At 38.5% G+C, this 23,899-nt stretch overlaps 1 protein-coding gene and 1 pseudogene across 4 annotated transcripts in view; one reads left to right on the top strand and one right to left on the bottom strand.

Moving 5' to 3' along the window:
- PHF20 (PHD finger protein 20) overlaps positions 1-23,899 on the top strand; it is a 171,277-nt gene that overhangs the window by 87,234 nt on the left and 60,144 nt on the right. For all 4 annotated transcript variants that reach the window (XM_042931062.1, XM_042931060.1, XM_042931059.1 and 1 more), the window contains exons 5-9: positions 3,078-3,157; positions 7,018-7,405; positions 11,671-11,784; positions 12,919-13,107; positions 13,635-13,814. In XM_042931062.1, the coding sequence (XP_042786996.1) occupies positions 3,078-3,157; positions 7,018-7,405; positions 11,671-11,784; positions 12,919-13,107; positions 13,635-13,814 (951 nt within the window). The remainder of the gene's footprint in view (positions 1-3,077; positions 3,158-7,017; positions 7,406-11,670; positions 11,785-12,918; positions 13,108-13,634; positions 13,815-23,899) is intronic.
- On the bottom strand, positions 4,872-6,341 carry LOC122216684 (annotated as a pseudogene).

The raw sequence follows: 23,899 nt of genomic DNA, 5'->3' as shown, positions 1-23,899 counted from the left end.
CAGGGGCTTCTTAAAGGAGACTGAGGCAGGGGGATGCACTTATTTTTTTCTGTAATTTACATGTTATTTGTTAGATATTATTTGTGGCTGTGGGAGAACTCTATTGTCAGCCACCTGCGGGAGGATTCCAGGGGAAGACATTCTTTTAGTTGTACAGGAACCATTAAAGTAGATTTGGGGCCTCTCTCCAGAAGTGGGCCTAGGCCACTATTGTCTATGGGATGTATTGTTCTTTTCCTTCTGATTTATTGAAGCCCAGGTTAGGCTGTGTACATGATCAAGGAAACAAGTTTTGAGATGATCCCTTGTAGTTCTTTGGAAGTAAAAAGGGTCAGGGCCAGGATATTGCTGTCTAAGTAAGGATGGTGATCCATGAGTACCTTACCATAGTGCAAGTCATTTCAGAGTGGTCATTGATGCTCTGGGTCGGTATTTTGGACTAAAGGCTGAGGGACTTGGGAAATAGGCAGTTTGGGGTGGTGGAAGAAGAATTGGTCAGAGGTCAGCAGAGAGGCTTAGATGTTTGTTGTTGTTGTTGTTATTGTTTTTAGAGAGGCTTAGGTTCTAATCCTACCTCTATTTAGCTCTGTTTTAGCTCTTTTTGGAACTCAGTGCACACCTCTTCATTTAAGGCCTCCTTTTTGAACGTGCCATCAAGAGTAAGCTTCAGAATTGACCTCAAATAGCTGAAAATGTTGGACTGTTGGGTAACATTACTAAATGTTATCCTTCTGGATGTTTGAAATGTCTGTAAAAGTGAACAGTTTTCATTTTGATGTAATTGGTGCTAACTTTCTTGGTAAGATAGATGAAGGGGTGTAGGCTTGGGTGGCTTGTTGGCATACTTGATCTTTTAAGATTTCATGAGAGGTGGGTTCTTAATGCCCCCATCCCCAGGCTGGCCAGAACTGTGTCATGGTTGCTTGGAAAGGGTATGTTTAGAGTCCATAGCATTACTTAGCATTGCTTCTGGGCTTGCCAGTGCTCTCACAATAGAGGCAGGAAGACAGGATCCCAGGCCTTTGTTGTAAGAACTCATCAATCATTGGTGAGCTGTCTTATGTAGAATCCTTTAACCAACCCAGCATAACGATATATCCTTGTATCTAGTTTTCTAGCCACTTTGTTCTGTTTGGTGACACTTGTGACAAATAATCAACTTTATTTTGTAATTACTGGGAATACAGTTTAGTACGTAATTACTAATTGTCTATAGCAGTGGTTCTCAGACTTTAGTGTGTACCAGAATTACCAGAGACACTTGTTAAAATTTATTTCTGTGACACACTCTCAGAGTTTTTGATTCAGTTTATCAGGTGTGGTGCTGGTAACTTACATTTCTAACAAGTTCTCAAGAGTTGCTGATATTCCTGGTCTGGGCACCATACTTTGAGAAGCCCTGGTCTACGGTTAACCAGGTATTGTGTGAGAGAGACTGGTGTGGGATGTGGTCCCTGGCCTTGGAGAGCCTGCCTTTGATTTGGGATCTGCCTTCTACATGAAGGTAGGCCTAAGTTGAGACTCTGCAGGCAAGGGGACAAAATGAGTCTTTGAGAAGTTCAGAGCAGGGAAAAGTCTCTCTAGGAAGTCAGGAAGCTTTTACAGAACATATTGTGGTCATATGAACTGAGCACATTCCAGGCAGAAAATAACTTTCATAAAGATGTGGAGGTGAAAATATCACAAGGCAGTTTCATTGGGTGGCAAGTAGCTCATTACTTTGAGTTGGTGGTTTTTGTATGGTGGTAATGAGAAACAAAGTTTGGAAAATAATTGGGCTCAGATTGCATTGGACTTTGAACACTACAGAATGAGGCTTTCATTAGAGGTGGCTAGCCATTGACAGGGCCCTGTTTAGGACTGGAGGAGAGGTGGCGTGGGGTGGAGAGAGAATGTATAAGAAGAAAGTAACTAGCCAGAAGGTCTTAGACTTCCTTGTTGCATTCTTTTGCTCCCAGCCCTTGGGATTTTTTTCCCCCCTTCCTGTTTGGTGGGAAATTGATCCTGAAAGCTGACTGATCATGTTTACGGGTAGTAAACCATTACATGATTACCAGAAGTTCACCGATAATCTTGACAAGGTTAACGGATTATTTTTTTTTTATCTCTGGGGCAAAAAAAAAAGGGGGGGGAGGCGGGTTCTAAGATGTAAAAGTTTGAAAATGTTGGTTTGAGTGCAACTAATGAGAAGTTTTGTATTATAGTTGGATGCCTCATTTGGGGAGAAGATTATTTGGATTTTCAGCTTCAGTCTTATAGCAGTGATTTTTGTTAGATTTTTTTTTTCCTAATGGAATAACTGACAATGTAGTGGCCCCATTAAGTGTTTTGGCCAAGTCTCTATTTTTAAATATTGTAACATGAAGGTCATTCATATAGATTATGAGATTAATGTTACCTCCAAAAACATGATACGTTTAGTTAGCAGTCATGTTTCTTTTGAAGTTTAACAGTTACTACCACTCTGAAGCCTAGAACATATTGATAAAAATTAATAATTCACCAAACAATAAATAAATCTGCATTTTCCTCACATTTTTAATTGTTTTATTGCTCTTTGTTCTTGGCCTAAATTCAGTGCATTTTTTTTCTTTTAATGAAACATCATAAAAATGAGCTGTTTTTTTTTCTTAAGTTTATTTATTTTGAGAAAGAGAGAGAGAGAGAGAGAACATGAGCAGAGAGGGAGGGGCAGAGAGAGAGAATCCCTAAGCAGGCTCTGGTCAGTGTGGAGCCCAACGTGAGGCTCAAACTCACGAACTGAGAGATCATGACCTGAACCAAAACCAAGAGTCAGGATGCCCAACCAACTGAGCCACCCAGCCATCCCCCAAATGAGCTGTTTTTGATGGATTTTGATTTGTATAGATTAAGAGAAAACTTACTATGTAATGTTGACTAAGAAATGAAGGCATGCATATTAGTTATTATCTTGGACATAAATAAGACTGATTCCTAATATTGTAATTCTCATACATTTATTGTTGTGGTTGGAGCTCCCTTGTATTTATGCTTTGAAAAGTTTTGTTGCTTTCATGAAACTGCAACTTAAATCATGGTATCTCCTTGAATTTTAGGTACTTACACTGTGAAATTTTATGATGGAGTAGTTCAGACTGTCAAACATATTCATGTCAAAGCTTTTTCCAAAGATCAGGTGAGAAATGTGGTTTTGTGCTTTGTGGTATGAATAATACTGACATTGCAATTTTGTTTCTCAAATAAAGGCATTATATTTGTTTATGATGGCAAAGTCTTTATTTCCTTTACCTGACACAATTTCACTAGAAAGCAATATGCAGGTTTTCAGAAATTGTTAATATTTTTCCCTCTCTGCCATTTCCTGTTATCTGTTTTCCTCATCTTTTCTCAAAAGTGTCTCCTTATTACTCTTTTTTTTCTCTCTCCCTGTGCCCTGTCCCCAGAGCTGTTACTCATCATAGGGAACGTGCTGAAACGCTTGAGGAAACCTAGAGTGTATTTTCTCCTCATCTAACTTAGTCCCTTCAGCTCAGGATCATGACTTGGTGGTTTCAAAACTGCAGTTTGGTGTGTATTTGGCAATCATTTGTGCTACATATGCCTGGTTTGAAAATTTTGTTTCCTTTTGTGCTGGTCACCATGCACTTGTTTGCTTGAGCATGGGACAAGAGTTTTGATACTAGAAATGTGGTCCATCTAGACATGACCATCTAGAAATTGTTGCCTACTCTTTTCATTTTTTCCCCTTTAGTCTTTTTTTCATGTGTATGCCCTAATGAAATAGTTGAGGGGAAAGCAAGATCAAAATTTGGATATTAATGTTTTAACAATTCTGATCATTAATAATTGTTACTCACCTCTTTGGGTAGTTTTTGATGTGACAGTATTTGTTGATGCTGGGACCTGTCTTTTCTTATGATCAAATGCTTATCACAAGTTTTAGTAAATTCTTCTGTACCTATATTTAACATTTTCAAAGGATTATGATACTTGGTATCTTTAAAGGTAGCCTTAAGAATGTTTTTGCCTTTTGCTGGTTTTCCTTTTCAGAAAATTGAAACAGTTATAAAGCTTTAGCCTTGAGGTTTTTTCTCTTCCATCGTTTGCTGCTTAGGCATCTAAGGAAGTGCTATACAGTACACTAAAATCGAATTTTGTGTGCTGCTTGGATGGCTCAGCCAGAGCATGTGACTCTTGATCACAGGGTTGTGAATTTGAGCCCCATGTGTGGCGTAGAGTTTATTTAAAATTTAAAAAGTGATTTTGGCCTTAAATTTGACAAAAGTTTTTAAAAGTTTAAAAGTTTTTATTTGTTTCTTTTGAGAGAGACAGAGACAGAGTGAGTGGGGGAGGGACAGAGAGAGAGAAAGAGAATCCCAAGCAGGCTCCATGCTGTTAGCACGGAGCCTGATGCAGGGCGCGAACTCATGAAACCGTGAGACCATGACCTGAGCTCAAAACAAGAGTTGGCTGGACTCTTAACCAACTGAGCCACTCAGGCGCCCCTTTGGCAGTTTTTGTGTTGAGTTTGTGGAGTAAGTTAATAATAGAGGACCGTATTAAGAATTTGTTCAGAATTGTCAGATTGTACCCAGAATCTCCCCAAATGGAAATGTAGGGCTCCAGATAACATTCAACTGTTTACTTTGCTGTACTGAATAAATTGATTGATAGCACTTGAGATGCTTTGGGTTGGAGATAAGCACCTTACCCACTGTGGATTTGTGGGTGCTTCATTTCCCAATTCCCAGCTGTCCCTGAGTGTCTCACTTCATCTCAGACCTGGTGGGTAGTCAGGTGCAGGCCCATGGCTCCTGCTTGTATTTGTTTTTTCAACGAGGGCATCATATTTAGTTAAAAGACTTCTCAGGTCTCTTCAGCCCTAAGAATGTAGGGTTCCATAAGGCTATATACAGAGCTTAACTTTCAATTTGCCTTTCTCTTTTAATCCTCTCCCTGCTCCAACTCTCAAAAAAGTACCCAGAAATTAAATACAAGGAAGCTCAAAGAGCTAAGGCAAGCCAGCCCAAGATTATCAGGCTCCCTCCCATAGGGACCAAAGTCTGGACGCTGGGGTTTCTACTCACAACTTGGTATCAAAAGCTGGTACAGAATAAGGTGGTTTCAAAGGCTAGCAGTAACTTGGCTCCAAGGGCCTTTCTGCAGTGGAGCACACCTAACAGGGCCAGGCTGGGTAAGAAGCGGTGTTTGTTGGCCTTGTTAAAAAGCTTCTTCCCTTAGGCATCTGGAAACTGAGTGCCCTGCACCCCCATAGGAGACCAGCCCTAAGGCCCTAGCTCCAGACAAGGCACCCAAGCGTTGGAGAGCAGCCCCTGGCCTGCAGCCATGGCAGTGGATGGTTATGTACCTCCAAAGCTTAACTCATTAAAAGTATCTGTCACAGACAATTTCTAAAGGTATTTTCATATATTACTAGAATAGATTGAGGTTTTTTTCTGTATGACCATATTGTTCTAAATGTTTTGATAATTTATGTGTTAGGGATATTTATCTTTTTTGAAGTTATAAAAATGACATATTAACTGTAGAAAATTTGGAAACTATAGAAAAGCACAACGAAAGTAAAAATGATGTAATTCTATTATCTAAATACAATTGCTCTTAACAGATTGGCATATATCCTTCTGTGTTTTTTGTAAATATTAATATATATTTTCAAAATTGGGGTCATATGGTTATATTAGTATTCTATATCTTGCTCTTTTTTTAATATGGGGGTTATATCTTGCTCTTTTAACAAAATAACATTTTCCTAAGTTCTTAATAGTATATGATAATATGGCTTTTCCTGGCTATTTAGTATTGTGTAATATGTATATAACTCTGCTTTGTGTAATTAATTCCCTAATGGTCATTTATAAGGATATTTGTAAATTTGAATATATAAGTCTGATTATTCTGTCAGAAAATTTAATTTCTATGAATTCATTCTAGTTCTAATTCTTTGACACAGATTGCCAACATGCTGCCCCTCCCCCTAAGGTGGTTGTCATTTATGATTCTGCCAGCAGTTACTGAGGAATGCTTGCTCTCAAACCTGACTGCTTTCAGAAAATTTTGGGGATCTGAAAAATTTTCTTCCAGGGCCTAACCTTGTTTATTATTTATCCTTATGGGACAAATTAAACTTTCACTTACTGAATATTTAGGTACTCCTTCCAGCTTTTGTGAGAGATCTGCATGCCTAGTGCGTGCTTGGTGCTGGGAATTCCATATGCACTTGATATGGTGGTCCCTGCTGTTCTCTTGAGGTCTTGGAAGAGAGATACACATACAAATTTAATTGTAGTTTTGCAAACTCTAGAGCTTTCAGAGCTGACTTTATTAGGAGCAGTCATATTAGGACACACGATTTTTAGGATGCTTTAAAAAGTCATTTAGGAGGAAAGTAACCAAGAAGTAATACTTCTGTCCAGTGGACAAAAACTCAGTAGCTCAGGAGCACAGTAGGTGATTTATTGGCTTGGGCATAGCCTTTACCTGATTAAGGAAGCAAAGACCCTGCTTCTGGGTTAGACAGTCTTTACAGCTTTCCTGTTCAGCTTCCATTTATCAGTTTGTGTTCTTCTCTACACAGGGCATCAGCATCCACTGGCAAACTGAGCCAGGCCTCTGAAAGGCCCTGGGTCTGTATAGTCATGCTTGGGACGAGAAGGATGTAGCTTGGAGACATTTTCTTAGAATACCTCTGTCAGAAAGATTGCTTTGCAGAAGAGGTCCCTGGGGTATTTGTCCCTTTAATTATCCAGTGACTTAATCAAAATATAGATCATTCTGTCTCAGAAGGAATTGACCACGACTTTTTTTTTTTTTTTTTTTTTTTAATTTAGGATTGGTTCTCAAGCCTCAGAGTATGGAAGGGTATTTTCAGTGGTTCTTTCCATTTTGTGACATAGCATATGTCCTGTTTTAATTTGTTTGTCTTCATATGTTTGCAAAAAAAAAAAAACCCACCTGATTTTATATTTGCAAGTAATTACAAAGTGTGTTTCATCGCTATTTTGCTCATTTTAGAATATTGTGGGTAATGCTAGGCCTAAAGAAACAGACCACAAAAGTCTTCCATCATCTCCTGATAAACGAGAGAAGTTTAAAGAACAAAGAAAAGCCACTGTCAACGTGAAGAAAGACAAAGAGGACAAAGCCTTAAAGACAGAAAAGCGACCCAAGCAGCCTGATAAAGAAGGAAAGTTAATCTGTTCTGAAAAGGGGAAGGTGTCAGAGAAAAGCCTCCCCAAGAACGAGAAGGAAGATAAGGAGAACATTTCAGAAAATGACAGGGAGTACTCTGGAGATGCTCAAGTGGATAAGAAACCTGAAAATGACATTGTGAAGAGTCCACAAGAAAACTTGAGGGAGCCAAAAAGAAAACGAGGCAGGCCTCCTTCCATAGCTCCTGCTGGTGAGTTTCCCATGTGGGGTCTGCAGTGGCAATGCCAGAGTGTTGTTCTGTGGCTCTTTGTGGTTCTCTGTCACTTCCATACTTCAATCCTTAATTTTTGTGCCTGACTTTGAATCGTTCTGTGATCTGTGGAGCAGAATTTAAGGGAGGTGTGTAGCCAGATGAATGTAAGTTGGGACACATGTCCTTTACTGAGCTTCTGGAGTGGTGTGTAACTGTCCACTAGATGCTTCAGCTTATGTGGTAAAACCTAACAAGCTAAGGCCTTTTGCCTGTGCCTATTCAACTGATCTCAATATAAGGAAGCTTAAAAGAACCTGGGATTAGGAAATAATAGTTTTCTTGAGAGACATGAAGGAGGAAAGGAGAAGTAAATACATGTGGGCATCAGATAGAGGCAGGGCCAAAGAACACTGGACCTAGGAAGGCATATGTACATTTTGAAGTTGAGCTCTCTGGAGAGTGATTATTGATTGGACATTTTCACAGTCTAAGTAAAAAGCTGAGTTGGGTACTTGGTAAGAGTTACGGTTAAAGGTACAGATTTAGGGAAGAATGTATAGTTATTCTAAAAAGTTGAAATTTGGAATTCTTTAGAATAACCAAGAATGAAGCACATCCTGAATTTCTTCCTAGGCCAAACACTCCTTCTCTAGTCAATGCAGTGGCATGAAGAACACTTAGAATGTCTAGACTAAATGCTGGCTGTGATCATCTGGCAGTGGTCTTCAGACATTCTTGCTTGCATATTTCCTACATGAATATTGAAAAATTATGAATCCCCTAGTATGTTTTAGAGGGTATCTATTTTTATCACAAGTTTAAATAGGTGCAAATGATATATTTAAAATACAAAATAAGACACAAAATGTATTTTCATCATAACTGCACAACTATAGAGTTAGCTCATTCATTGGACAAGTTTAAATAGGTGCAAATGATATATTTAAAATACAAAATAAGACACAAAATGTATTTTCATCATAACTGCACAACTATAGAGTTAGCTCATTCATTGGACAAGTTTAAATAGGTGCAAATGATATATTTAAAATATAAAATATGACATAAAATGTATTTTTATCACAACTGCGCAACTATAGAGTTAGCTTATTCTTTGGTCCTGCGTGATGTGGAATGCAAAGCCAGTCCTGTTGATCCAGGCAGCTACATCAGACTTCATTTCTGTGGGAAAAAAAAGTCTGTCTGAATTTACTTCAAATAAATGTATTAATACTCATTCCCAGTAGACAACCTTTTCACATCTGAGTTCTAATTCTAAGATAGGAAATTAGATATAAAAGGATTTCTTCCCAGATGAATGAAGGCACCACGTCCTTCAGAGGATGTTTAACTGAATTTTGCTCTCAAAAGCTAAAGCATGCTGGCATTGTCCCTAGGCCTAATGATGGCCTAGACCTGTACTGTCCAGTATGGTAGCCACTGGCCACAGGTGGTTATTGAGCACTTGAAATGTGGCTAGTCTGAATTGAGATGTACTGTGAGTGTAAAATATACTCTGGAATTCAAATACTGGGTGCAAAAAAACAAAAGGAATGTAAAATATCTCATTAATCATTTTTTTATGTTAAAATGATGTTTTTAGATGTGTTGGGTTAAGTAAAATTATAAATTCACTTTTTTTGAACTAAAAAATTGAAAATTACACGTATAGCTTGCATTTGTGGCTCTCCTATTTCTATTAGTACTCGTATAAATTCACTACTTCCTCTGCAGGGTTCTGGGAGAGAATTAAACCCCACTGCCCAAGGCATCCGTAATGAATTGACATCTCCATGCATTGAGAATGCTACTAGTTATAAACCATCCTTGGGAGAATTGAGAAAATTATCTCTGTGTTCTGTGTTCAGATGAGGAATCCCAGTTGAGAAAGTCTGGAGGTTTTTAAACCTCTGGGCAGTGTACCGTGTTAAGATGTAGGATGTGTGTTATGCAGGCCTTTTTATTTAAGTAGGAGAAGGGCACTTGTGCAAGAAGAGGTGGAAAATGAGAACTAGTGGAAATCTTATGTGTCCTCATCTCAGCTTAGGAAAGCATGTCTATGAGAAGTGAGTGCTCTGAAACTGATTCCCCTTCAGCTGTTCATGCTCTGGCTTATACCCTCCCGAAAGTATATACTGGGGTGGTTGCACTCAACGTTGCTGACTGCGCTTTGAAGCCACTTGGCTTCACTCAGATTAAAAAAGGTGGGGAGGCATTCAGTTTATTGCTTTTATTTTGTGAGTGTAAGATCTCATATCAAATAGGATCGATTTGATAGAGAAATGGTGTTTTCCAAGTTTGCCTCAGGCATTTCTCTCCAGTCAGAATCTCTGAAATTGTTAATAGCCTTCCCAGAGGATTCTTATTGTAAGAAGAGTTTGGAAAACACTACTGTTCTATGTAGTCAGCCCTGGATTGTATGTGGTATCAAAGTAAAAATGTTTGTCAAATATGTCCTATGTAGTTCAAATCTCCTTTAAAAATTAATTAGCACAAGTTCATTGACCCAGTGAAGCATTGAGCTCTCTAAATTTTACAGACTTAATTGGAACAGGATCTGAGCTATTTAAGGAGGGTTGTTTGTAGTTGTGTTTAATTTGGAATGTTTGTGATTCCAAGTTCTAACCACTTGGAACAAAATAATGTTGGCATATTGGGAAGATTGAACACAGGAAGAGCCAAGAAGTTTAGCACACTCAGGTTTGCCTCCTCAGACCTCAGCCCTGTCTCTTGTTTGGTTTTTCGACACGGCCAATCTGAAGCTACTGGTCTTCAAGGAGTCTTCTTCTTGCGCGCGCGCCCCCCCCCCCCCCCTTATTCCTTTTCCCTTTCTTCCTTTCTCCTTTCAGCCTTCATCAGACACCGCGCCCCGCCCTTCCCCCCCCCCCCCCCCCAAACTCTATCTTCCCCACAAGCTTCCTGGTTTCATTTCTTTTTGTTTTTTCTTCTGCCTGTTTTGGATTCTCATCTTTTGTGATTGGGGAGAGCTTCTTAAGTGTTGGGTTTAAAAATAAAGAGTGGGTACTATCCAAGGGTTTAGAGTCTGCACTGCTAAATTGTGTCAGAGCTGGATTTGTTGGGGATCAGCAGCCTTGCCTGGAACACTGACTATCAAATAGTGTAGTCTCCTGAGATTTTTCTGGAATTGTTTTTAAGAGGTTATAAATGTTGACATTCTTTTTGGTCCCTCACAACTAGGACCAATGCCAACCTAACTAATTTAGCAAGTAGAGATTGAAAACAATACTTAGGCTGTAGTCCCAGGTATATATCTTAGGAATTAGCCTGCATGGTGAATTTCCTGAGTATTGGATAAATCAAGTTTTGTTTTATTTTAATGTTTATTTATTTTTGAGAGAGTGCAAGGGGGGGGAGGGGCAGATAGAGGGGGACAGAGGATCCAAAATGGGCACTGTGCTAACGGCAGCGAGCCTGATGTGGGTCTTGAACTCACGAACCATGAGATCATGACCTGAGCCAAAGTTGGATGTTCAACTGACTGAGCCATCCAGGTGCCACAGATAAGTCAAGTTTTGGTGAGGAGATTTGATGGTGGTAAAAATGACTTTTTTATTGCCCTTGCACTGTCATGTTTTTTTTTTAATTTTTTATTTTTTTAACGTTTATTTATTTTTGAGACAGAGAGGGACAGAGCATGAACAGGGGAGGGGCAGAGAGAGAGGGAGAAACAGAATCTGAAACAGGCTCCAGGCTCTGAGCAGTCAGCACAGAGCCCGATGCGGGGCTCGAACTCACGGACCATGAGATCATGACCTGAGCCGAAGTCGGACACTTAACCGACCGAGCCACCCAGGCGCCCCTGCACTGTCATGTTTTAAAGTAGTCATGTTGGGGTGTAGGGTTTTAAAGAGAGGATTTTAGGAGAGAAGTGTATGTAGAGCTGAGTCATAGGAGAAACCAAAAAAAGAGATGAAGGAAGGGGCGTTTGGCTGGCTCAGTCAGTAGAGCATGCGACTCTTGATTTCGGGGCCTTGTGTTTGAACCCCACATTGGGTGTAGAGATTACTTAAATGAAGAAATAAATCTTTAAAAAAGAGATGAAGGATGTCAGTCTACAGGTATCAGCATCTCATGTTAAGGAAGTAGTGTCTTACCCATTACACTTTTGTTTTTTTATTAGCCCTTTGAGGGTCTGTTTATTATGTGAGTGTGTGTGTGCATGTGTTTTATTTATATATAATCATGAAGACTGAGCACTAAGAAATTGCATAATTTTTTTGTGTGTTTTATATACACTGTAGCTGTGGATTCAAACTCTCAAACTTTGCAACCAATAACATTGGAATTGAGAAGACGGAAAATATCAAAAGGAAGTGACGTCCCATTAAAACGTTCTCGGCTTGACAAAAATTCATGTGAGTCTCCAGTTTGTGTATGTGCGGCTAGAACTTGATGTTGATTGGGTTAGTTTCCCCTGTACTCCTGTTGTTTCCTATTTTCAATATATAGACTCTAATGCTGTTTTTGATCACAGGAGCTGATGTGGATGATTTGGGTTGGATCAGAAGGAGTTTTGCCTGAAGAAAAATAAATCCCAAAGCACAAACTATATTAATGTTGGGCTTAGTGGTGTCATCTTCATGCCCATAAACTACATTTCCATTGGAAATTTAATGGTTTAGGAAGGGACGGATTTCATATGCTAAGTGAAACTTTAAAAATGCTATTTATGGGGCACCTGAGTGGCTCAGTTGGTTAAACATCCGACTTCGGCTCAGGTCATGATCTCGTGATTCGTGAGTTTGAGCCCCGTATTGGACTGTCTTGTCAGCATGGAGCCCACTTCAGATCCTCTGTACCCCTCTCTCTCTGCCCCTCCCCTTTGCATGCATGCTGTCTCTTTCTCTCTCAAAAATAAACATTAAAAAATCTTATTTATTGATTAAAAAGTGCTTTGGCTCTGAAAAGGATTTGTAATGGTTCTAAGGCTTTATAAACTTTATTGACTTTGAAAATTAGTACACAAACTTTTAAGTTGGGATGCCCTAAAATAGAACTTAGTTGTCAAGATAGGTGTGACCTTGGGGCACCTGGGTGGCTTAGTTGGTTAAGCATCCGACTTCAGCTCAGGTCATGATCTCACAGCTCGTGAGTTCAAGCCCTGCATCGGACTCCGTGCTGACAGCTCAGAGCCTGGAGCCTGCTTCAGATTCTGTGTCTCCCTCTCTCTCCGCCCATCCCCAGCTTGTGCTGTATCTCTTGAAAATAAATAAACGCTAAAAAAAATTTGAAAAAAAATGGATTAAAAGATAGGGCGTGATCTCAAAAACAAATTTTCAAACCATGAACAAGGATAATTCTATCCTGGCAGAGAGACTGTGCCTTTACTTAAAACTACAAATTAAGAAAGGATATTTCCTTTTATTACTGGCCTAATATTCCAGAAGTCTCTTTAAGCCCTTGTAGGGGTAACCAGCCCAGAAATTTGGAATAGCAGAGTTGTTTCTTCTTCTTGGGTTCTTGACTATGCCTCTCTTAATGGTTTATAGCCCAGGAAAAGTCAAAAACCTACTCGGAAACCACTGACAAAGACTTATCGAGGAGACGGTCCTCCAGGCTGTCCACTAATGGGACGCATGAAATCCTAGATCCTGACTTGGTTGTATCAGATTTGGTTGATACGGTTAATACTGATCCTTTGCAAAACACATCATCCATTAACAAGGAATCTGAAGAAGGTGAGTCAGAATCTGTTCTGGAATTGTCTTACCAGCTTGCCTGTCTAGGAAGAACCCATCTAAATCATTGTATACTACCTTCCACAAGTTTTAGATGGTGTTGAAATCAAATTTTTGAATGAGTTGCAGTGTTTATTATACTATTCTTCACTGATGATTCAGTAGACAAACTTTCTGTACACGTTTGTGATTGGTTTTACTTGTATGTGTCTGAATGTTTCGTTGGAGGTACAGTGCTTGAAGAGTCCTGTCCCTCTGTCTGTCTTTCTGGTGCTATCTCTCTTCAGTGCTTCTGCCTTTTTGTTAACACTTCAAGAAAAATATATTCACTTTGGTCTCTTATTAGCCTTTTTCTTTGAGATGCTCACAACTCTGGCTCTATGTGCTGGAACCTGTGAATGAATTCTTGTATGCTGCGATGTGAATGGCTTCTTATCAAAAGTCCCTGGATTTCTTAGTCTGCTGTGGGACTTTTGGTTGATTATATAAATGTGTATGTTCCCTAGGCTTTCTTTTTTTTCTTCTAGGTCAGTTGAAATCTCCTTTGGAAGCTGACCAGGTCTCATCTGCATTGACTTGCCACTCCTTTGGTGATGGATTGGGGGCTGCAGGCTTGGAGTTGAACTGCAAGTCAATGGGAGAAAACAGCATGAAGACAGAATCGGCTTCTCCTCTTGCTGAGTTACAAGAGATTTCTACTGTGGCAGGTTCCTATTTAGTGTTAAGATAATTCTCTTCTCTATATGCTTTTGCTTCTGCTTTGTGAACTAAAAAAAAAGACAAGACGTTTCTAATGATGTTTTTTCACCTTTTATTAATAACTTTTCCTTATTTTAATGCTATATCCTTTTCATTTCTGATATTGCCAATTTGTGTTCCATCTCTTTTGATTAGTATACTTAGGGATTTATCAATTTTGTTGATAGTTTCAAAGAACCAACCTTTTATCTTAATTTTCTCTATTTGTCTTTTTAAATGGTCATTGATTTCTATTGCGATCTTATTTTCTTCCCTTACATTTTTCTAGAAACTTAGGTCATTGATTTTAGATTTTCTTTTCCAGTATTAACATTTAAAATTACAAACAAAATAAAATTACAAATTTCCCATTAAGCACTACTTTAGCTACATCCTACAGATTTTGATACGTTGTTGTATTTTCAGTTTCTTTCAATTTAAGATATCTTGTGATTTATTTGCTGATAATGGCTTACTTTGAAGCATGTTGTTTCATTTCCTAATATTGGACTTTTTAGAGATACCTTATTGGTACTGATTTCTAATGTAATTCCATTGTAGTCAGAGAACATACTTTGTAGGATTTCAGTCTTCTAATATTTGTTGGGATTTATTTTATGGCCAAGCATATGATCTGTCTTGGTGAATGTTCCATATATATTTGAAAAAAAAAAATGTGTGTGCTGCCATTTTATATCTGTTCTATCAGTTACCAAGAGAGGGGTGTTAAAAATCTCTAACCGTGATTGTGGATTTGTCTATTTCTCCAAAGAATTCTGTCAGTTTTGCTTCATGTATTTTGAAGTTTTGTTATTAGGTGCATATGTATTTATAATTGTTATGTCCTCATGATGAATTGTCCTCTTTGTAATGTGAAATATCATGCTATTTTTGGTAATGATCTTTGACTTAAAGTCTACTTTACCTGCTATTAGTACAGGTACTTTTGCTTTCTGTATGCACGGTGTATCTATTTCTATCACTTTTCTTTCAACATAACAGTGTCTTTAAATTCAAATTGTGTCTTTTATAGGTGGCATATACCTATTTTGATTTTAAACTGCAGTGTGTAGTCTGTTTACATTAAATATGAGTATTGATATTATTGCTTTTAGGTTTACTACCATTTTGCTTTTTGTTTCCTGTTTATCCTGTGTTTTGTTCTTTTCCTCCCTTCCTGTTTTTTTAGGTTAATTGAGTTTTTTTCAAATTTCATTTTAATTTTTTCTATTAGCTTCTAGGTATACTTCTTAGAATTTGTTTTAGAGGTTAGTGTAGGAATTATGATATATATCCTAAGCTTTTTGCAGTTTACTTTTAATATTGAACCACTTTATCTAAAACGTGTAGTCATTGAATCCTTCCCTCTTTTGTGCTCTAGTTGCCTCTTGGAAGCTGTAAAATCCACAGAACAGTATTATAATTTTTGCTCTTAATAATTCTGTATTACAAAGGTGATGAAGACACAAGAGTCTTATTTATGCACATATTTACCATTCCCACTTCTTCATATCTTCCTGAAGATTACATTTCAGCCTGAAAACTTTCCTGTACTTCTTTCTTGTAGCGTAGGTTTCCTGGTGACAAATTCTTTTGGTTTTTGTTTATCTGGACATGACTTTATTTAACTTTCAATCTTGAAGGATATTTTCTTCACTGGGTATAGAATTTGGGGTTTACAATTTTGTTTTGTTTTTCTTTTTAAGTACTGTAAAGGTGTTGTTCATGGTCCTCTGGCCTCTGTTGTTTGTTTGTTTGTTTGTTTCTTTTTTTTTTTTTTTTTGAGACAGAGAGAGACAGAGTATGAGCAGGGGAGGGTCAGAGAGAGAGGGAGACACAGAATCTGAAGCAGGCTCCAGTCTCTGAGCTGTCAGCACAGAGCTCAACGCGGGGCTCAAATTCACAGACTGTGAGATCATGACCTGAGCTGAAGTCAGACGCTTAGCCGACTGAGCCACCCAGGCGCCCCTGGCCTCTGTTGTTTCTGAAGAGAAGATAGTAATCATTCATATCATTGTTTCTGTTTGTAATGTGTTATTTTCTTTTTGGTTTCTTTTAAGATTTCTCTCTCTGCTTTTTAGCAGTTTGACTATAATGTATTTAGCTTTTGTGTTTTTTTTTTAAACCTACTTGAGAGTGAGTTTGAATTTGAAAATTAGTGGTTTTTGTCAAGTTTCAACCATTATTTCTGTGAATATTGTGTCCCATTCTCTCTGTCTTCTTTGGTGATTCACATTATGCTTATGTTAGACCTTTTGATATTGTGCCACAGGTCCTTGGGATTTGTTGATTTTTTCTTTTCTTTTTCACTCTTTTCCTCCTCTTTTTCCCCTCTTTTTCAGATTGAATAATTTCTGTTTTCAAATTCTTTCTTCTCTTGATTCCAATCTGCTCTTAACCCCATCCTGTGAACTTTTTTATTTTTGATGCTTTTTTAGTTCTAGAATTCCCTTTTTTCTCACTAGACTCTCTGCTGAGATCTTGGGAGTCTGTATGTTCATTATGAGCGTAGTTTTTATAGTTGCATTAAAGTCCCTGATAATCTGCCACCTAGATTATCTTGAAGCTAATCTCCATTGATCTTTCTCTTGACTGTAGGTCACGTTTTCCCTTTTCTTCATGTGTCTAATGTTTTGGATTGCATCCTGCACATGGTGTCTGATATGTTGTAGAGCCTGGCTTATGTTTATTTCCTCTGAAGAATGCTGATCTCTTTGTTTGAAAGGGCAATTAATTTGGCTGAACTCACATTCCAAATTCTTTTTCTCTGCAGGGGACAGTAGCCGAAACTTTTGCTCAGTTCTTTTAGCTTTAATTGGGCTGCTTGAAACTGTTCATTCAAAGATCAGCCAGAGATTTAGGCAGAGTTTATGTGTAGAAATTGAAGCCACCCTTTTGTGACTCTCTTCTTTTTTAGGACTTTCTTCCTCATTTGCCAGCTGTTGTAGTTGCACTGAAGTTTGCCTTTTGTTTCTTGAACCAGTAAGTCTAAAGATGTCTTACTTGAGTTTTAGCTGCCCAGTGTTACTGACTGGAGCCTGCCTTTAGGTGAAAAGACTTAAGAGATGGGAAAGTTACCTAGTGCCCTTCTCTTATTCCAAATATACAACTCCTGTTTCTGCCTGCTTTTTGTTGCTCTTTATTGCCTTTTCATATTTGTTTTTAAATATTTTTTCCAGTTTAAAATGGTTGCATGCAAAAGGGATGTTGTAGTATGAGCTATTCTATCATTACTGAAGGAGAAAACTTTACGTGATGGTAATAGACAGCTTAGGAAGTTGTACACGTTTATGTCTACACAGAGATTTTTTTTTTTTAAAGTAGTGATTGCTTGTTGCATTAATAGCTACTTGGATGTTACATTTCTATAATGTTATGTTTGTGGTAAATGTTCAGAGTCCGGGATGGTGCTGACCATGAATAAATCTTGATCTTTGCCTTTTAAAGTGAAGAACATCTAAACCACTTTTTTGTGTGTATGTGTATTTATTTTTTATTTTCCTTTTAAAAAAGCAGTAAAAAAATAATATATACTGTTTATAAAAATGTCAATATAGAGGTATTAGGAGTTAAAGTGAGAAGTGTCTTCTATCTTGCTCCTTTTCTCCTTGGATAACCCTCTTGTTATTAGTTTGTTATTTTTCTAGATCCTTTTCTATATGTTTATAGGTAAGGAGGCAATTCAGATTTTATTATTTAATTTAAATTAAATTAAATTTAATTTAAATGTAATTGGGTTAATTCTAGGCTTATTGTTTTCTGACTTATTTTCAGTTTTCTTGAGATCTTTGTAAGTACACTTGTTTCATTCTTTTTAATGATAGAGTAATGGTGTCTTGTAAGAATGTTCCATCATATATTTAGCCATTTCCCTTTTGACAGACATTTAGAGTGTTTCTGAGCAGTTGATATTTCAAACAATGATGGCAATGGTATTCCTTGAACATACATAAATATATATCTGCACTGTATATACACATATATTTTAAATTTATTTTGAGAGAGAGAGAGTGCACAAGTAGGAGAGGGGCAGAGGGAGAAGGAGAGAGAGAATACCATACAGGTTCTGCGTTGCCAGCACAGAGCCCCATCTGAGGCTCGAACTCAGGAATCATGAGAACGACCTGAGCCGAAATCAAGAGTTGGATGCCTAACCGACTGAGCCACTGAGGTGCCCCACCTTGAACATGTATTTTTGACCACTTGGTGAATAGCCCTTAAGGATAACTTGCTGTGAGTGTAATTGCTGGGTTTGAGAGAATGTACATTTTCAATTGCATTAACAAATTACCCTCCAAAGACCATTCTACTTAATATTTTGACCAAGAGTATGATAGAGTACATTTTCCCTTACATCTTTGCTTTCTATGGATATTATACATCTTTTAAATTTTCTTTATGTTAATATTGGAAATAAGACTTTGTCTTTTAAGCTCTGTGTTTTTTTTAAATGGGAGTAAACAGTTTTTCATGGGTTTATTGAATATTTTAATCTTTTTCTGCAAATTGTCTTTATTGCATTTTATTTGCCCATTTCCTGTTGGGTTGTTTGTTTTTATTATGGATTTGCCAGGTTTCCTTTGTATAGTTTTGATGTTGATATTTTGTCTTTTCTATACATTATACTTTAATTTCTCTTGGTCATTTGTCTTTTATATATTGTAACTTACAACACTGAAATTAAAAAAAAATTAAATGTTTATTTATTTTGAAAGAGAGAGAGAACGTGTGTGTGAGCAGGGGAAGGGCAGAGAGACAGGGGGAGAGAGAATCGCAACCAGGCTCTGTGCTGTCAGCGCAGAGCTGGATGTGGGGCTCAGTTTCCTGAACCATGAGATCATGACCTGAGCCAAAATCAAGAGTCAAATGCTTAACCTACTAAGCGACCCAGGTGCCCCTAAAATTAAAATTTTAAATGTACTGTATTTTCCTTCAGTATTTAGAAAAAATAGTTATGATCATAATATGTGTATAATATTATTACATATGTATTTTATCATATTAAAAAAAAATCACTGGAGCACCTGGGTGGTTCAGTCGGTTAAGCGTCCTACTCTTTTTTTTTTTTTTTTTTTAATGTTTATTTATTTTTTGAAGGAGATAGGAGGGGCAGTGAGAGAGGGAGACAGAATCCGAAGCAGGCTCCAGGCTCTGAGCTGTGAGCACAGAGCCCGATGTGGGGGACTCAAACCCACGGACTGTGAGATCATGACCTGAGCTGAAGTTGGATTCTGAACCTACTGAGCCACCCAGGTGCCCCTACTCTTTTTTTTTTTTTTTTTTTAAACATTTATTTATTTATTTATTTATTAAAAAAAATTTTTAATGTTTGTTTATTTTTGACAGAGACAGCACGAGTGGGGTAGGGGCAGAGAGAGAGGGAGACACAGAATCCGGAGCAGGCTCCAGGCTCTGAGCTGTCAGCACAGAGCCCGATGCGGGGCTCGAACCCATAGACTGTGAGATCATGATCTGAGCTGAAGTCGGATGTTTAACCATCTGAGCCACCAGGTGCCCCAAATACCCTACTCTTTTTTTTTTTTTTTTTTAATTTTTTTAATGTTTATTTATTTTTGAGAGAGACCTGAGCCACCAGGTGCCCCAAATACCCTACTCTTTTTTCTTTTTTCTTTTTTTTAAATTTTTTTAATGTTTGTTTATTTTTGAGAGACAGTGAGAGAGAGTGTGAGTGGAGGAGGGGCAGAGAGAGAGGGAGATACAGAATCTGAAGCAGGCTCCAGGGTCTGAACTGTCAGCACAGAGACCGACACGGGGTTCGAACTCACAAACCGCAAGATCATGACCTGAGCTGGAGTCGGAAGCTTAACTGACTGAGCCACCCAGGTGCCCCCCAAGCATCTTACTCTTGATCTTGGCTTAGGATCAAACCCTGTGTTAAGCTCTCTGCTGACAGGACGAAGCTTGCTTGTGATTCTCTTTTCCCCTCTCTCTCTGCCCCTTCCCTGCTTGTGCTCTCTCTCTCTCAAGGTAAATGAATAAAGACATTAAAAAGGTCACTTTAATTATTGTATAAGTCACCATTTAAAAATTTTTATGAAATAAAAAATTTTTCCTACCCATAGCTCATACCCCAAAGTTCTTGATCAGCATTCATCTTTAAAACATTCTTCTCTAACCTCTTTTTTTTTTTCTTCCCCTCCCCCATGGACTTCTGTTAAGTTTCTCAAAAAAAAGAAGTTAGAGAGGGAGGGAGCCAAAGCATAAGAGACTCTTAAAAACTGAGAACAACCTGAGGGTTGATGAGGGGTGGGAGGGTGGGGAAGGTGGGTGATGGGTATTGAAGAGGGCATCTTTTGGGATGAGCACTGGGTGTTGTATGGAAACCAGTTTGACAATAAATTTCATATTAAAAAAAAATTCTTTATTTTGGGGGCGCATGTTGGTTAAGTGTCCAGCTTCGGCGCAGGTCATGATCTCATGGTTTCTGGGTTTGAGTCCTGCGTTTGGCTCTGTGCTGACAGTGTGGAGCCTGCTTGGGATTCTCTCTTGCTCTCTTTCTGCCCCTGTCCGTTCTCTCCCTCCCCTCCATTCTCTTTCTCTCTAAATAAATAAATTTTAAAAATTTGTTTATTTTGTAAAATTTGACTTACCATGAATTGAAATGGGTAGAGTAAGGGAGAAGGGAATTAAGTGTAGGTAAAATTTGGCATTTCCTAGATGTCTGTGAAGGTCTAAGTACTTATGGGGTAGCTCTCTTCTAGACTCAACTGTATCCTGAACTAGGGCAGACTTAATGAGGGGAAGACATGGCCCTTTGGTGAATTTAGCCAGAAATGAGCTGTGGAATCAAATCTCGTGAGTTTTTATTGATGACATGGTTCTGGACCTGGAAAGTGTTCTTTTGGCAAATATAGATGGTCTGTAACCTTCTCCCTTTCCAGTGTGTGGAGAGTATGGGCTCTATAGTTCCCAGAGCAGAGCTTATGTATGTATGAGCCCAGAGAAAGAATGAAGAAGCTTGTGGAGGTTTGCGGGTTGCCCATTGTTCCTTGGAGAAGAATATGCTGAGAAGTTCTTTTAGTGAGAGCCTTGGGGAAATGGTAAATGTTAAATGAAGTGGTCTTCCTGCACTTAGGGCAGAAAAGGTGAGAAGAGATTCTGCAGACATGGGTGTGGAAGCTCCGGTTGCACATCTTTTCTTGCCCAGTTGGAATATCCTGTGAACCTGCTAGATACCATACACTGTGCTGAAATAAGTAACACTGACACAAGATTAGTATGACTTAGTGCCTGCCTGAAGACCATCTCAACCTGGGAGATATTACATTTAAGCTGAATCTCGATGGGTAAATAGTACTGTCCTGTGAGAAATAGATGGGGGCTAGGTATTCCAGCAGAGTAAACAGTATGAGCAAAGGTGTAGCCCATTTCCTAGTGTGTTATTTTACTGGAGAGAAGGAGGGTAGTTGAATATTTGGTGATTCTGTATTTTGACGCTACATACTTGTGACTTCATTTAGTTTTAGCTGTCATGAAATCTGCACATCTGTACCCTCATTTGTGTTACACTAAATATGTCTATAATTTATATGTTTAACAATGAATATAAGATTTGAAATTCTTTGCTTTTCTTTAGAAGGGCATATTCCAAATATTAGGAGTAGTATAAATTACAAATAGAAAAATTTTACTTTGTTAAAAGGTGAGTGACATTTAAATAGTTTTGTTTTTAATGGGGTCGTTTATAAAACTGACACCACAATGACTGTATGTCTTCAGAATTGCATACTTTTATTTGGATAATTTCAGTTGGGGTGGGTCTTGCTGTATTGTACAGGGGTCTTGATAGCATGCCGTGTGGTTAACATAAATGCTATAGCAGAGGAGCTTTCTGAAAATAGTAAAGTGAGAGTACTCACATATTCACTCCTGGCTCATCCGTGGTGCCTTTAGGTTGGTCTTTTGTCCTGCTGGGTCCAGAGTGTTATACTTCAGCCTTGTGGGCTCTTGGGTGTAAGCGATCTCCCTTTTCTGGCTGAGCCTTCTGTCAGTGGCAGGGCTTCTCTCCTCCCAAGCTACTTTTCTGTCATGTGGGGGAAAGGGACTTGATGTACAAATGAGGTGGAAATTTAATCTCAGAACTTGGTGTGGAGAGCTCTAGATGACAGCCATGTTCCTTATAATTCAGCAGACTAAGCTCTTAAATTATATTGTCTTGAAGGTGGGGTTATATTAGACATCAGTGGAAATTAGTAATGAATTGTTCCTACATCACCAAGAAATATGCTGTGCAGAGGAGAGGAGTGAGGAGGTTAGGTTAGAGGCTAAATTCAATGCCTGTTTTAAGGTTAATTCATTTTGTGGGGCTTGGGGCTCTTTCCAAAACACACACATGTACAGTTTCTGTTGTGTCAGTTAATTTAGCTGTGTTTCTGGTTTGTGGGGGGATGGAAATAAGATCAAGTGAGAGTAGGACAGATGAGCTATGGGAATCGATGATGGTAAGATTTGATGTCTTCTTCTGCCTCAGGTTGCACAGGGCATTTTCTGGGGAATAATTTTGCAACCAGTGTAAATAACTGAAGCACTTGCCCATTTTCTAAGCGTTTATAGTAATGGTAGAGGTCAGATTACCTTGAGTTTGAGCTAGGAGGAATAAGTGCTCTGAGCTATTTGCTTTGATGACTTAGAAGTCAGAGGAAAATGCAGTTGAAATTCTGCTACTTGGGTAGGCATTTGTTTAAGTTGTAAAATAGAATAGATGCCCTTTGAAGTTCAGAGATCTCAGATTATTCTCTAAATCTGGGCTTAGCCTGTTTGGTCATACTCAGGTTACCAGGGCCTTTTGAAAATGGGCTGCGGTCCATTCATTTCAGTCAAGAGTATTTATTGTCTATGAAGTGCCAGACTATTCTAAGCTCTCTCATTTGTGAATATTCTACATGAACCACAAAGTAAATAGGGGAGAAGACCTAATAGAAGTTATAGGCTTATTCAGCTTTTTTTTTTTTAAACTATGTACCTGTTAGAAATGGGATATTTGCTGCATGGTTTAGGTCAGTGATTCTAACCCCCGGAGTCTTGATATGTTGTCAGTTATAAAATGAGTAGGAAGTTATTTGTCACTAAAATACTGAATGTTTACAAATGATTTACTTGTAAGTTAACCAGGTAAGTTTTAGAGTAATGCCTGTAGTAGTTTTTGCAGATGATTTATTTTTAAATTAACCAGGTTTAATTTAGTTAATGCCTACAATAGTTTAGCTTTTGTGCACTTGTGTTCTCTTATGTTTTCTTGAGTAAAAGAGTCATAGGGTAATAGCCATTGTAGTTTGGAAAGTTGTGTCTGTGGTTTGCCATCAGGCATGTTTTGGTGGAGAATTGGTTGAGAATTCATTGTTTTGAGGTTAGAGAAATGAATGAGACATCTGGTCAGTGCCCTAGGTCTTTCTGTGCAGGGGCATTGATAAGGCTCCAGGTGCCTGTAATACAGGAAGTAAGGTGGCATCATAAGAAATACCTAAAACTATGGGAGAGAAGACTGGCAGTAATAATGTGTGCTTGCCACATGAAAATTGAACTCAGGACTCAACTTGAGTCCTTACTGTATGCCCAAGGAGCTCTGCTAACTGTTGAGTATACAGAGATGAATGGGGCACTTGTGGTCTTAGTGTTCATTAAATGTTATTTGGATCTGACTCTGGGGGAGAGGTGAAATTTAGGTTGGTGGTTTGGGGGCAGGGGTGGAAGAAGGTGGTACTTTCACAGGGCCTTGAAGGATGAGTAGCAATTAGGCATTTGGAGATGGAGGCAGAGCAACATCAACAGTGTAATCATAGAGCCTTTTCTGAAACTGTTAGGTGTGCTTTCTGACTTAATTGCAGGCTTCCTGAACTGGGTTAAGGCTGAGCTGATTAGTTGCTGCTAAAGTGAGGTCAGTTGCTTTGAGGAGTTGATGGAACTACTGACAGTGCCTTGTTCTCAGAGAGGGGGCTAGCCCTCAAGTGTTCACCTGGATCTCTGTATTGGTAAGGTTGCTTTCCTCCTACTTAGCTAGTATTCTTTGGCCTTATCTTATTTCCAAGTATTTTTT

Source organism: Panthera leo, chromosome A3 (assembly GCF_018350215.1).
Source record: "Panthera leo isolate Ple1 chromosome A3, P.leo_Ple1_pat1.1, whole genome shotgun sequence".
In the NCBI taxonomy this organism is placed as follows: Eukaryota; Metazoa; Chordata; class Mammalia; order Carnivora; family Felidae; genus Panthera; species Panthera leo.
This window is presented reverse-complemented; position numbering and strand designations above follow the sequence as displayed.